The 14572-nt window shown below is 40.5% G+C and overlaps 1 protein-coding gene across 2 annotated transcripts in view; it reads right to left on the reverse strand.

The window, feature by feature from the left end:
- Positions 1-11790, reverse strand: part of med17 (mediator complex subunit 17) — a 36548-nt gene extending 24758 nt beyond the window's left edge. The window contains exons 1-5 of one of the 2 annotated variants that reach the window (XM_073043332.1): positions 11497-11790; positions 8502-8668; positions 6909-7119; positions 4854-4990; positions 860-944 (exon numbers count right to left, since the gene is read on the reverse strand). In XM_073043332.1, coding sequence (XP_072899433.1) covers positions 860-944; positions 4854-4990; positions 6909-7119; positions 8502-8668; positions 11497-11731 — 835 coding nt within the window. In that variant the 5' untranslated portion in view covers positions 11732-11790. The remainder of the gene's footprint in view (positions 1-859; positions 945-4853; positions 4991-6908; positions 7120-8501; positions 8669-11496) is intronic. The other variant, XM_073043333.1, reaches the window with a different exon arrangement.
- Positions 11791-14572: the final 2782 nt, after the last annotated feature.

Genomic DNA, 14572 nt, shown 5'->3' on the forward strand with positions numbered 1-14572 from the left:
AAAATCGCAAGAACTCTAGTTAAGGGGGGTCAACTGACCCAAGAGAGAGACGTGCGGAAGACCACGTTCTCCCAAGAAGCAGAATAAAGGTGACTTTGACTATTGTCTCATGGAGACCACGTGAAAAGCCCTCGGGCAAAGTGGGCTGGTTGAGAGAGAGATCGCATTACCTGCAACTTGATTGACACCTGCGATCCCGTGAAGAAGTATAAAGGCGGGTCTGAGAGGAGGACCCTCAGAAGCACCCAGACGCACCCAGTAGACACGAGATCGAATTCCCGTGGGAGCGGGACGCCATTTTGAAGGAAGCCACGTGCGGTAGATTCCGAATTTGAATCTGTGGCTAAAACCAACGAAAGACTGCTTTTAAACAACAACGGGGAAGTCTGCTCCCCTGATTCCAAGAACCAGCTCTGCCAAGACAACGGGCAAGTGTGTATCTTTTCTAAATCGTCTCTCTCTCTACAACGTGAAAATCCCAGCGGTTCCCAAAAGGAAAAGCCGGCAAACTTCTGAGTGACTCTTTATATTTCCGTTGGACTCAGTATTAACCCCTAGACAACTGTAGAGCTTATTTCTGATTGATTATGGTTACACCGGTGTTTTAGATTGAGTTTTGACGACGTGTATGATCTGAATGTTTTGTATTAACCATACGTTTGTGCCCTTGTTGAATAAAACGTTTGAAAATAGTAGCATCCGACTCAGCTGACCCATCTATCTTTGCTGGTAAGTTACCTGGTTACGGGGTTTTCGTAACAATTGTAACTAGCATACTAGTCATGCAACAGGATTTACATCAAGAAGCAAATGGCAATTCCAAATATAAACCAATTTTTGATTCTGAAAATCTAAGTACCTTGACTAGGTTTCTGTGAAGGTCTTCTAAAGAGGTTGACTGTGCCAAGATCTCCAATATCATTAGCTTGCTTCTGTATAGAAACCTTTAAAAGAAAATTCATAGATTTACAATAATTTTAGGCCACTTGGCAAGTAACACAGAAAGGTTATTAAACGCATTTCCTTATATATAAAATTTCACTGCTTCACTGTCCTCCATTCCTGGAGATTAATTTGCACTGTTATAGTGAAATGCTTGCCAAACTGCATCTATAATGTATTTTGTACTTCCTCCTACACCATTCATCGAGAACAAGGCAATAATAGTGCTTTCATTGTTAACAGGATTCACCTTAACTTGTTCTGTGTATCCTTCAACTTGACTTTGAAACGATAATGCACCTCCTCTAAAAAGTCACAGCAAGCTATAAACATTAATATAAAACTCGATCCCATTAATGCAAGTGAAAAAGGTGAGAGGTCCCTGGACATCAGCCGCTTGTTAAATCTTGACAATGGAAACAATTCTTAATTATGTGGATGAATTAAAAGTTGTTACCCTTGTAAGTGTATTATTGTTACAATTGGAAGAGATATTATTATAACCATATAACAATGACAGCACGAAAAACAGGCCATCTTGGCCCTTCTAGTCCATGCCGAACGCTTACTCTCAACTAGTCCCACCAACCTGCACTCAGCCCATAACCCTCCATTCCTTTCCTGTCCATATACCTATCCAATTTTACTTTAAATGACAACACCAAACCTGGCTCTACCACTTCTACTGGAAGCTCATTCCACACAGCTACCACTCTGAGGAAAAATTTTTTGCCTTGTGCTACCCCTAAACTTTTGTCTCCTCTCAACTCATGTCCTCTTGTTTGAATCTCCCCTACTCTCAATGGAAAAAGCCTATCCACGTCAACTCTATCTATCCCCCTCATAATTTTAAATACCTCTATCAAGTCCCCCCTCAACCTTCTATGCTCCAAAGAATAAAGACCTAACTTGTTCAACTTTTCTCTGTAACTTAGATGCTGAAACCCAGGTAACATTCTAGTAAATCTCCTCTGTACTCGCTCTATTTTGTTGACATCTTTCCTATAATTCGGTGACCAGAACCGTACACAATACTCCAAATTCGGCCTTACCAATGCCTTGTACAATTTTAACATTACATCCCAACTCCTATACTCAATGCTCTGATTTATAAAGGCCAGCATACCAAAAGCTTTTTTCACCACCCTCTCCACATGAGATTCCACCTTCAGGGAACTATGCACCATTATCCCTAGATCACTCTGTTCTACTGCATTCTTCAATGCCCTACCATCTACCATGTATGTCCTATTTGGATTATTCCTACCAAAATGTAGCACCTCGCACTTATCAGCATTATGGAGAAATGGAAAAAGATATAAAACTGTGGTTAGAAATTTAAATAATTGGCATATGCCTCCTTGATGATCCACAATAGTGATGTCATTATACCAAGATCCAAAAGAACGTGGAATAAATCAAGCAATTGGTTACTCACTTAAGGTTTACATAAGTAGCACAGAGCTCTTTTGAAAGCGGATGCCCTCACACTTTACCTCAAAATATGAAAACTGTTTCTCCTGCCAAGGGTAATTGTAAGTTAATTCTGTCTAGCTCTACCACTCAAAATGCTAAAATGGTCAATTCTCCAGCAGTCTTGACAATCTGAGGATATCACTATTTCTCTACCTGACCAAATAACCTGGACAAAAGAGCCTTGTTCATCAATGATACAATCTGGTTACATGCACTTATCAAGGAATTGGCTGACAACAACCAGGTTAAATCTTGTTCTCCAATACCATTTCATTGTTACAACCCATGGATCATTGTGCTATCAAGGCATTCAGGTACCTGTAATGATCAGTGAGGTATGTCAATTCTGAATCAAGTAGCAATGACAAACCCAGCATTCACACCTGACAGGTGCAGTATCAAGAAAGCTACAGCTACATCAGTAATTCTTGAAATAACACAACTCAAGAAACCATGAAGTATATATGAAGTTTATTACGGCCAGAGTCATCATAGCTTCTTTGAGCAGCAATGGTCGCAAGAGTAACAAGCAGTTCCCAATGCAGGAGTACCAACACCAACAAAACAGTTCATTACAAAAAGGCTTTTGGAGATATTCAATAAAGTGACAGCTTTACTGAAGAACAGTGAAATACAATCGAATCAATGAAAAACTACACACAATGACTGGCAAGCAACCAATGTGCTAAGAAGCCAAACAGTCCAAATACATGAGAGGGGGATGGGGGACACGAGCTGGAGAGAATCAGAGCTTGTGTTCAGTAATCAGTTCAGTTTTGAGGTGAGTGATGTTATCCACGCTGGTTCAACAGCTGGATGGTTGAAGGTTAATAACTTTTCCTGAACCTGGTGTGTTTTTTATTAAGTACAATCGTGAACAATAGCCAAATCAGAAATGCTGATTAAGTCAACTAGATCCCAAAGAGAACTCTGATAAGCCAGTCAGCGATAGAACACAAAAAAAATCATATGTACAATTAAGAAACATTAAAAAATAGTAGAAATACTGGAGTCATGATGATCATGAAGTCTGCTGGCGAGACACATTTATACACATACTGTCCTCCACAATTCAAAGAGATTGAAGGATAAGGTTGCAGGGTAACAAAACGTGGCAGGAGCACTTGAAACTTCTTTGATTCTGCAAATTTGCTGAATTGGTGTGGGAACAAAAGCTTTACTGAAAAGTTGTTACTGACATTTTCTTTAAGCCTTTCTCATCAGCCACTCAGGAACAATCACAAAATAAATCCTGACCATCAACATCTCAAACTGCACCACATCTACAGATTTACTATTACCATTACCACCAACATCATCTGAACATCAGTATCAACTCAGCCTCCCACTTCACTTTCGACTATCTTGACATGCAGAGCCTCACTGCTATTTACATACAAGGAATAGGAGTACACCACTCAGTCCTCTTAACCTGTACCACCATTCAATAATATTTATTTGATTCTTCATTCCTGTCTACTTGGACTAGGGTAATCTCACACTCCCTTACTTATCAAGAACCTGCCACAAAGTAGATTCTAATTTCACAAAACTTCAGGAAAAACAAACATACCTCATCTCGTCATAAATGAGAAAGTTCTTATTTGGAGATAATGATCAATAGTTCCAACTTTTTTCATAAGCAATATCTTTCCATGTTCACCTATCACATCCTCTCTGGAAATAACACATTTCACTTCTTGAGTCCCCCTTGCTTTATATCACTTAAATTTGAGGTTTAATTGCTATAACACAGCACTTTATTTATTTCAGTTGCTTTTGTTATTTGATTTAAGTGCATCTTTTCCTGCTTGAACTATTTAAGTTCTAGAATGCAACTAGGTTTTGCATGGGAAAATAATGGGAAATGCTTTTTCAGTTTGCAAATATTCACTTTATAAAACATTTTGCACAAATGCAACCCTTTCATAAACTGAATAGCTACACTATTACAAATACAACGGTTAATGTCAATTTCACATTTTATCTGAGGAATTCAAAAATATAATGGTTTAAGAAATACAATACTAAATAATATTGTTCGTTAAATTCATTTTAGTTGCACACTTAATACAAATTAATATTTAAAGCAAGGATTACAAGTAGTTTCAGATGTATTTGTAGTACAAGAAAATACAAGTAATAACTTCAAAAAGTAGACCTGAGGATTTCAGCGAGAAAAGAGCCAAAACAGGTATTGAGACATTAGTGCAACACAAGAGAAAGCAGGGAGAATTTGGAATAAAACAAACCCTGAAAGATCAGAAAATATTAACAGTGAAGAGTCTCAATAAGCCTCTCCAAAAGTGGCCAGAAGAATGGAACTTGTGGCAAGACATCCTCCCAATTTGTGGTGGGGGGGGGGGGGGGGTGTTAAAAGGGTGCAGGCAGAATGACTACAGATCACCAAACATTATTCATGAGTTAATAATTACCTTAATATGTGCTGATCCCTCCAGATCACTAGGAATCAATATATCAAGAGGACAATAATCATCTGGAATTTTCTTATCTAAATCCAGATCAGTATTCTTTATTACTTCAAATGTCCCATGATGAGGAAAAAGGGATCCTGTGGGGGGAAAAATTGTTTAATGGAAGTGTGTTTCACTATTCTTCAAGGGAAATATCCATTATTTCTAAAATTTTATGCATACAGTGATTTATCTTAAACTCTATGATGTAAATTCCCTCTTATTTACATCAGAAACTGAAATATTCTCTTGTGAAGATGAAGAGCACTTTTTTTTTGTAAATTAGTGTTAGCCAACAAATACTACTGGATGCCAGGCATAACATTAAGCAGGAGAAAGAAAATTAATACTTAAAGATAGAATGAAAGGTAATATAATGTTGAAATAAAATTAATTCAAATATTTAAAAACTTAGATAACTGCTTCTTAGATTGCATGCAATATGCAAGAATCAATACAACCTCTCAGCTATTTACAATCCATATTAATGAAATAGTTGAAAAGATTGAGCTTCACATGCAACTGTTTGCTGACAATAAAACATTAATTGGAAGAATGATGCGTGAAAAAGATACAGATAAATGAATAGCAAAGGAAATGGCAGATGGAAATATGCGCGGTAACCTTCTCTGTTAAATACAAGTACCGGTAATAAAACAATACATTTTAAATAGTGGGAAGTAAATGTTGATCTATAGCTGGACCTTGAAACACTGCTTCATGAAACACAGATTTAATTACACAAGCAAATTTAAAAAAGCATGGTATATTAATTGTAAGGAGACTGGAGTGCGCAAGTAAGGGATCTTTATGCAATTAATATTAGACTTTGGTAATACTAGCAATAATGGTGTCAATTTATCTCTATACCCAAGTAGGGATGTCTTTGCATAGGAGATTAGATAATGTACACCCAGTGGATGGCAGCTTACATACCAGAAATAATCAAGCAAGAATGAGATATTCAAGATTGGTAATGTCATTTCTTGTACACAGGTGTAAGGAGAATTAAATAAATGTTACTCCGGATCCGATGCAGCACAAAAGATAATGAATATAATAATAATCTCAATAAATCTATATACATAAGATAGCTTATACACATAGACTAATTGTATGTCTATAAAGTGACACTAGGTTATACATAAGGTGACTGACAGGAAATATTAAAATCATGATCGAGTTGGTGAGTGAAAGCATTGATCAGTCTTACTGCTTGAGGAAAGTAATTTTTTTTTTTTTTGAGTCTGGTGATCCTGACGTTGATGCTCCATAACCTCTTTCCTGATGGGAGAGGGACAAACAATCCACAAGCAGGGTGTTTGGAATCTTTCATCTTGTTACTGGCCCTTTTCTGGCAACTTTCTGTGCATATGTCCATGATGGCAGGTAGGCAGGTGCCAGTGATAGGTTGGGCAGTTTTAAATACCCATTGTAGAACCTGTCCGCTGCAGTGCACTTTCCATACCAAGCAGAAATGCAGCTTGCTAGGATGTTCTCTACTGCACATCTGTAGAATGACATGAGTATGGATTTGTAAAGTCCAGCTCTCTTCAGCCTTCTCAGAAAGTGGAGGCATTGCTGAGCTTTCTTGACTGTGTAGGATGTGTTCTGGGACCACAGGAGGTTGTGAAGGTTGTGAGTGATCTGCACTCCTAAGCATTTGAATGTGCTGTGCTGCTGACATACTGGGGGGAGGGGGGGGGACTCTCTACAGAGTCCTTCTCATATCTGCTGTTGTTACAGACAGTGGCTCCAAAGTTCAAAAGAATACAAGGCAATCTTAAAAGGATTTAAAGTTACAACCAAACAATGATTTCTTCAAACTGCAGCATCTAGATGTAGGGGAACAGCTTGAGGATTTGGTGTTAGCCTTTAAAACTAACATTAGAAATTTCTTAACTCAGAAACTGAGTACTTTAGGAATTCACTTCTTCAGAACATTGTGAATGAATAATTACTGAGTTTAGAGTATTTTTAGACACACATACAATTAAGCATTGAAACACTGCATACCTGCACTTCTATAACTCAAATCCCCAAGGATCTTGTCACCCACTTTTCTTAGTTTCCAGTGTTGTCGTAGTCTGAGGAGCTCCGAGTTGAAGTCTCTTTGAAGCTTATGTTCCAGGTTTTCTGCAACCGATTTATTTAATCTTTCTGCTCCTTTCAAGAGAATCTGAGCAGCTCCTGCCAGAGATTTTTTCTTCCCACACAGTTGTAAACCCTTAAGAAAAATAAAACAATAGCTGATCAACACGCAGGCATGAGGAAAGCTCTTTTATTAGAACCACTTCTTCAAGTGAAACCCCAAAACATTTCGCAGTCCTGATGCTGGGCCTCAACCACACCCCCTCAAAAAAATTCAATTCTTTACTGCCCATAGTAACAGTTTGACCAGTTAAGCTCCTTCAGCAGTTTTGTGTTTTTGTGCTCCACATTATAGTAACCCCAGTCAAACCCCCAGAACACGTGTACTATTTCAAATGTTGAAATACAGTGGATTCCGGTTAATCGGGCCATTGGTTAATCTGGGCAGCTGCTTATTTGGGACGACTCTTAAAGAACAAAAACTAATCAACGTTGCCGGGATTCCCTTCATTTATTTGGGACACTATGGAACTTAACTGGGACAGAAGTCTGTTGTCGAACAGTTTCTAACTAGCATTAGTCGCATGCACTTGTGTGGCTATTACAAACACTACACTGTGCTTAGAGCAAACAGTTTTTAAACAGCATCAGTTTGGAGATTTTGTGTTCAAAAAGCACTGATTTCTGTCACTGATAGCTGGTGAGAAATAAGCAGTATGACAATTCAGACTGTTTTTGCTCACTGCGGTTTCAAGCATTCAGGCTTGCAGATGCCAGAGTCGGCCGGGAGTGAAAATAAAACGATTTCACTACTTCAACAAGTTAGAAACTGCGGAGAATTTAAAGGCATTGACAACCACCTTGAATGTTACTATGAAAATTAAGATTTGGAAGATGCGATCATCAAAAGGATTTTATGAAAAGCCCATTATCTGCACTTGGTGTCTGCACTGATCTTGTTAACTTACAATCAAAAGAACCTAGCAAAGTACACTGGATGAATTCCTCTATTGATAACTATTAGGAGCCAATAAATGTTTTTATTGTACTCTAGCAGTGTTGGCAGCATTCTAATTTATTCTGTTATTTCATTTCAATGCATAATTTGTTACTCAGTAGTTTGTCTTTTTCCATACTTTTTAAACTATTTCCATGAAACTTCCACTAATTGAGGTAGCCCAATAAATGGGCCAAAAGGTACTGGTCCCAATGAGTCCCAATTAATCAGAATCCACTGTATTCCTACTAAAAGATAGCCAATTGAGATTAAAAAGGTATAGCTATTCCTAACAATGAAGACAAATGTGCTTAAAAAATAAAAACTTAACATTTTCATTAAATCAAAAATCTAATATGCTTCAATTAAAATCATTTTTGCTGCAGTAACTTCTTGTCATGGCATTATACATTAAAGGCAGCAGACTACAGTATTTTCATTAATTTATGATCCATAACTAAAATATTTCACTATGGAGTGAGAGACTGATGTAATTTTGAGGCATTATAAAGTGTGAATACCTGTTTGGAAGGCGGTGATTCCTGAGAGACTGGGTCCAAGGTCATATACTTTTTCTCCTTGAGGACATTAAGCACATCATAAAGTACACACATTTCTGTCAGTGTGCTCCTCAAGTTATTTCTAACTGTATCCCATGGCCACAAAGAGGGCTGAAACTTCAGCATTGCTAAAAATAAGTAAAATAAAACACGATCAAAAGGAAGATCTTGCATTTACAGCTCCTTTCACTACTTCACCAATCAAGTTTGACACAGCACTCACTGCAACTGAACTAAATCATAAACACAAATAGTCCTTCCAGGTGACAGAACACAACTTGAGAGTCTTTCAGGATCACCTGATGCTCCCAGTGCAGCCTCTCCGATGTCAATGAGAGACCCAGCATAGACTGGGGGACCGCTTGTTGATCAATTTTGCTCCATCTACAACAGACAGGCATTCTGAGCAGCAACCCATGCTAATTCCATCTCCTATTCCCATTCCAACCTGTCGGTCCATGGCCTCATCTACTGTCACAATGAGGCCACTCTCACCTCATATTCCATACGAGTATCCTCCAACTTCAGGAAATGTTTCCCTCTCCCCCTTCTCTCTTTTTCCATTCCCCATTCTCCTGCCCTCTTACCTCTTGTCTTCTCCTTAACTGCCCATCAGCTCCCTCTGGTGCACCTCCTAATCCTTTCCTTTCACCCATGGTCCACTCTCCACTACTATCAGATTCCTCCTTCTTTGGCCTTTTACCTTTTCCACCAATCACATCCTAGCTTCTTACTTCAGCTCTCCCCAGACCCCCCCTCCACCCACCTGACTACACCAATCACCATTTGTACACCTTCCCCTCTCCCCTTCACCTTATTCTGTTCCTCCCCCCCCCCACTTCCTTTCCAGTCCTGATGAAGGGTCTCAGCCTGAAACATTGACTGTTTATTCCTCTCTGTAGATGCTGCCTGACCTGCTGAGCTCCTCCCACATTGGGTGTTACACTGAAAATAAATCACCAGTTTCATGTGCTCGAATTATTGAATGAGAACACAAAGAAATAATGTTCTGCTAATATATTACTACTGCGATGAAAGCAATACCCAAGATAACAGAATGCTTTAGCACAGAAAGCACATCTGGACATTTAGTCTTCTGGTACTTTTCTTCAGTGGGTAAATATTTAGCCTAACTTTACTCTCCTTCATTTTCCCTAGTTTACATATATAGTCAGATCACAGCTGACATTTTTCCAATGACATTTCAAATTACTGGTTCATTTACTTCTCAAAGGCTTCAATTTCGCCCACTACAAAAGCATTACACAAGATCTTGCTGAAATTCATTGTAAGTGCTCACCCATTAAAAGATGTGAGAATCTCTGCCTCCACCACCTCCTCATATAGTACATTCCAGCCACCTTCCAGATGAAAAAAATCTTCCCAGCTTCTGTACCTTACCTTAAAAAAAAATCCATCTGTTTTTCTACCTCAATCTGGTCCACCCTCAGACACCTCCACTGCTAAGTAAGGCCCAATGCAAACCAAAAGAACATCACCTCATATTGTGCCCAACCGTACGGTATGAACACTTAATTTGTGAACTTCAGGTAAACCATCTCCTGTGTTCCCCTCTCCTGATCCTCCCAATTTTGTTCCCTTTTCCATTTTTCCATCTCTTCCTCACATCTCCTCATCTCAACCGTCCTAAAAGGATATCCCCCTATCCTGAGGCTGTGTCCTCTGGTTCTAGACTCGCCCATCATTAGAAACATCCTCTCCACATCCACAATCCTTCAACATTCAACAGATTTCAATTAAGTCACCCCCCCCGCCATTCTTCTGAATTCCAATGAATACAGGCCCAGAGCCATCAAACACTCTTCATATGACAACAAGCTGTTCAATCCCGGAATCATTTTCATGAACCTCCTTTGAACCCTCTCCAGTTTGCACATCCTTTCTAAGATAAGGGGCCCTAAACTGCTCCCAATACTCCAAGTGAGGTCTCTCCAGTGCTTTATAAAGCCTCAACATTACATCCTTGCTTTTATATTCTAGTCCTCTTGAAACGAATACTAACATCAGATTAACTTTCCTCAACACCCATTCAATCTGCAAATTTACTTTAGGGAATCCTGCATAAGGACTCAGATTTTTGAATTTTTTTCTCCATTTAGAAAAGCAGTCAACCTCTTCATTTCTTCTACCAAAATGCATGACCATATACTTAAGCATGATCCCAAACTTCCTGTTGTATGCCCCTTTAATTTTTAATCCCAATCAACTCATCTGTGCAAACCCACTGGAAGAGCATCTTATCTTCTGCCCAAGCGCTTCGCAACCTAGGCGAAATTTCCAACTTCAGGTAAACTGCTCCCTTATCTTCTCACATTATCACACTTACTTCCCTCTCAAACCATTTCTTTAAAATGTCTCGTTAGCGACAACTTGGTTTATTATTGTCACGTGGACTGTCCTGCATTGAGGCAATACAAGGTAAAACAATAACAAAATTGAGAATGAAGTGCTATAATACTCACGCAACTTACCACCTTAATTTTTGAGGTTATATAACTTACTCCTCCCCCGACTCTGCTTTGAAAACTCTCCTCTCTCACCCCTCCCCCACACAGTCGCTGACCCACAAATTAGATTTATTTCTCTTTCCACAGATGTTGCCGGTTGAAACAACCGACACTCTTTGGAAAGAGCTCTTCGGTAGGTCGAGCACTCATCATGGAAGAAAACTTCTACGTAGCTTTAGAATGTCACGATCTGCCGAATATCAGACTTTACATTTCTGTAGCTCCGAGGTTACAAAGTGATCACTGTGGGCACAGAGCAGCGGAGACCCATGCGCTGTGATATTTACAAGGCAGACAAGCAGCGGCTAAGTTTGCCCACAGACAATGCTGCCGCCTCCTCTGGGTCACCGCACCCACTCTGAGAATAACAACAACGGGAGGACTCGACTATCCTCTCCCAACCCGCCACCACCGGGCCGACGGCTTACCCTCCTCATCGTCGCTGTCCTGCTGCCGCTGCGCCCACTCTTCCCCGGCCTGGGCCTCGGCCTCTTCCCCCTCCGAGTCGCTCCGGTTAAAGTCGATTTTCTGCGCCAGCTTGGCCAGATTCTCCGACATGGAGAGCGGTTGCACGTAGGCCTCCGTGCCATCGAGAGCAACTTCCTGCACTTGATTCTCACAGGTCGCCTCAATGCTGATGGTGACAGGGGGACCGGCCGCCATTCTCCACGGATTCGGCTCTCGCACCAAGCGCCCGTCAGTCAGGCCCTGCGCAGCCTCCGGGAGCCGGTCCTCCAGAGGGGTGGCGCTGTCCCAATGAAGGCCAGCGGTCAACAGGCGGTCGGTCAGCGGCGGAAGGTGAAGCAGTCAATCATCGAAAGGGAGGCTGATGTGTACTGTTCGGGTCATCCCAAAACTTTACAGCTATTGTTGGTGAAATAGTATACAGCATAGACAGCGGTGTGCACATTATTAAATGGCAACTCAAGAGATGGCTGATGCTGGAATTTGGGGCAATAGGCTGCTTAAGGAATTCAGCCGGTCTGCAGAGGAAAGAAATTGTGAATGTTGGATTTCAACCCATACCGTCAGATCCTTCTTCACCATGCTGCCCGACCCGCTAAGTTCCTCCTGCAGACTGCTGGTTGCTAATTATTTAAAATGTCCTTTATCAATGTTCGAAGGAGCAGTTTGGACACCTTGGCTAATACCCTGCTCATGCATAAAGTGCCTTGGGAGTATTTGAAGCAGCAGAGCTCCCACTGACATTCCTGTAGTACCATGGTCGAGTAACACTTCCATTCTAAAAAGATCTATGGATTGAAATGATATTAAACACTTCGATTCGTCAGAACGGTCTTTCAATAAACCTACTTTCTTCAAAATGAGAAACATCATTCTTGGGTGTCGCTTTTCCAGTTTTTTGTTTTTCATTTAAAAAGTGGTTACGTTGGTTGAATGTGGATACGTTGGATCCTGTTGCTATTAAATGCAAAGTATGCTCAAGATGTTGCTGAGTAACTCCTGCTGTTCATGCGTTCTTTTGAAGAACAAGGAGGATGGAATCTCAATACCACAAATGGAGAATACATGTGGCATGCTTGAGTAAAATCCCAGGATCAGAAGTACCAAGGGGTCCTTGGCCATCATGCCAACAATTGGTCAATTGGTTTATTATCACATGTACAGTGAAAATCTTGTTTTGAATACTATTCATACAGATCAATTCCTTACAGCAATGCACTGAGGTAACACAAGGTAAAACAACAACAGAATGCAAAAGGTAGTGTTACAGAGAAAGTGCAGTGCAGGTAGATAAGATGCAAGGTCATATCTAGGTAGGATGTGAGGTCAAGTGACCACCTTATCATAACTCCATAAGACATTAAGATATTGGAGCAGAATTAAGCCAATTGGCCCTTTGAGTGTGCTCCGCCATTTCATCATGCCTGATCATTTTTGTCACAGCTCAATCTCTGTATCCCTTCATGCCCTGACTAATCAATAACTTATCAACCTCTGCCTTAAATATGCCCAATGACCTGGCCTCCACAGCCACCTGTGGCAATGAATTCCAGAGATTCACCATTCTCTGGCTAAAGAAATTCCTCCTCTATTCTAAATGGACATCCCTCTATTCTGAGTCTGTGTCCTCTGGTCTTAAACTCCCCCGCATTGGAAACATCCTCTCCACATCCACTCTATTGAGGCCTTCCACCATTCGATAAGTTTCGATGAGATACCCTGTGATTCTTCTGAATTCCAGTGAATACAGGCTCACAGCCATCAAATACTCCTCATATGATAAGCCTTTCAACACTGGAATAATTTTTTGTGAACGTTCTTTGAACTCTCTCCAACGTCCATAAGACATGGGAGCAGAATTAGGCCATTCAGCCCATCCAGTCTGCTCTGCCATTCCATCATGCCTGATCCCAGACACCTGCCTTCTTGGCATATCTTTTGATGCGATCAACTTCCGGCTTAAATATAACCATGGATTTGTTGTCCACCACAGTCTGTAGCAGAGCTTTCCATTAATTAATCACTGGCTAAAAAAAATTCCTCCTTACTTCTGTTCTAAAAGGAGACCCTTCAGTTTTGAGGCTATGACCTCTAGTTCTGGATACCCCCCATCAGAGGAAACATCCTCTTCACATCCACCTTATCCAGTCCTTTCAACATTCAGTAGGTTTCAATGAGATTCCCATGCATTCTTCTAAATTCCATTGAGTACAGGCTCATACCTGCCAAATGCTCCCTGTTAACCCCTTCATTCAAGGAATCATCTTTGTGAACCTCTTCTGGACTCTCCAATGACAACACGTCCTTTCTGAGATATGGGGCCCAAAACTGTTGACAATATTCCAAGTGCAGCCTGACTAGTGTTTTATAAAGGTTCAGCATTATCTCCTTGCTTTTATATTCTATTCCCCTTGAAATAAATGCCAACATTGCATTTGCCTTCTTTACCACAGACTCAACCTGTAAATTAACCTTCTGGGAGTCTTGCATGAGGACTTCTAAGTCCCTCTGCACCTCTGACGTTTGAATTTTCTCCCCATTTATAAAACAGTCTGCACTATAGTTCTTCTTACCAAAATGAATTATTGCACATTTCCCAACACTGTATTCCATCTGCCACTTATTTTGCCCGTTCTTCCAATTTGTCCAAGTCCTGCTACAATCGCATGGCTTCCACAGCACTGCCTACCCCTCCACCTATCTTTGTATCATCTGCAAACTTTGCCACAGAGCCATCAATTCCATTATCCAAATCACTGACAAACAATGTGAAAAGTAGCGATCCCAATACTGACCCCAGAGGAACACCACTAGTCACTGGCAGCCAACCAGAAAAGACCCCCTTTATTCCCACTTGCTGCCTGCTGTCTGTCAGCCACTCCTCTATCGATCGATGCCAGTATCTTTCCTGTAACACCATAGGATTTTAACTTGTTAAGCAGCCTCATATGTACCACCTTGTCAAAGAACTTCTGAAAATCCAAGTAAATGACATCACTGCCTCTCCTTTGTCCACCCTGATTGTTACTTTCTCAAGGA

Source organism: Hemitrygon akajei, chromosome 4 (assembly GCF_048418815.1).
Source record: "Hemitrygon akajei chromosome 4, sHemAka1.3, whole genome shotgun sequence".
Classification (NCBI taxonomy): Eukaryota; Metazoa; Chordata; class Chondrichthyes; order Myliobatiformes; family Dasyatidae; genus Hemitrygon; species Hemitrygon akajei.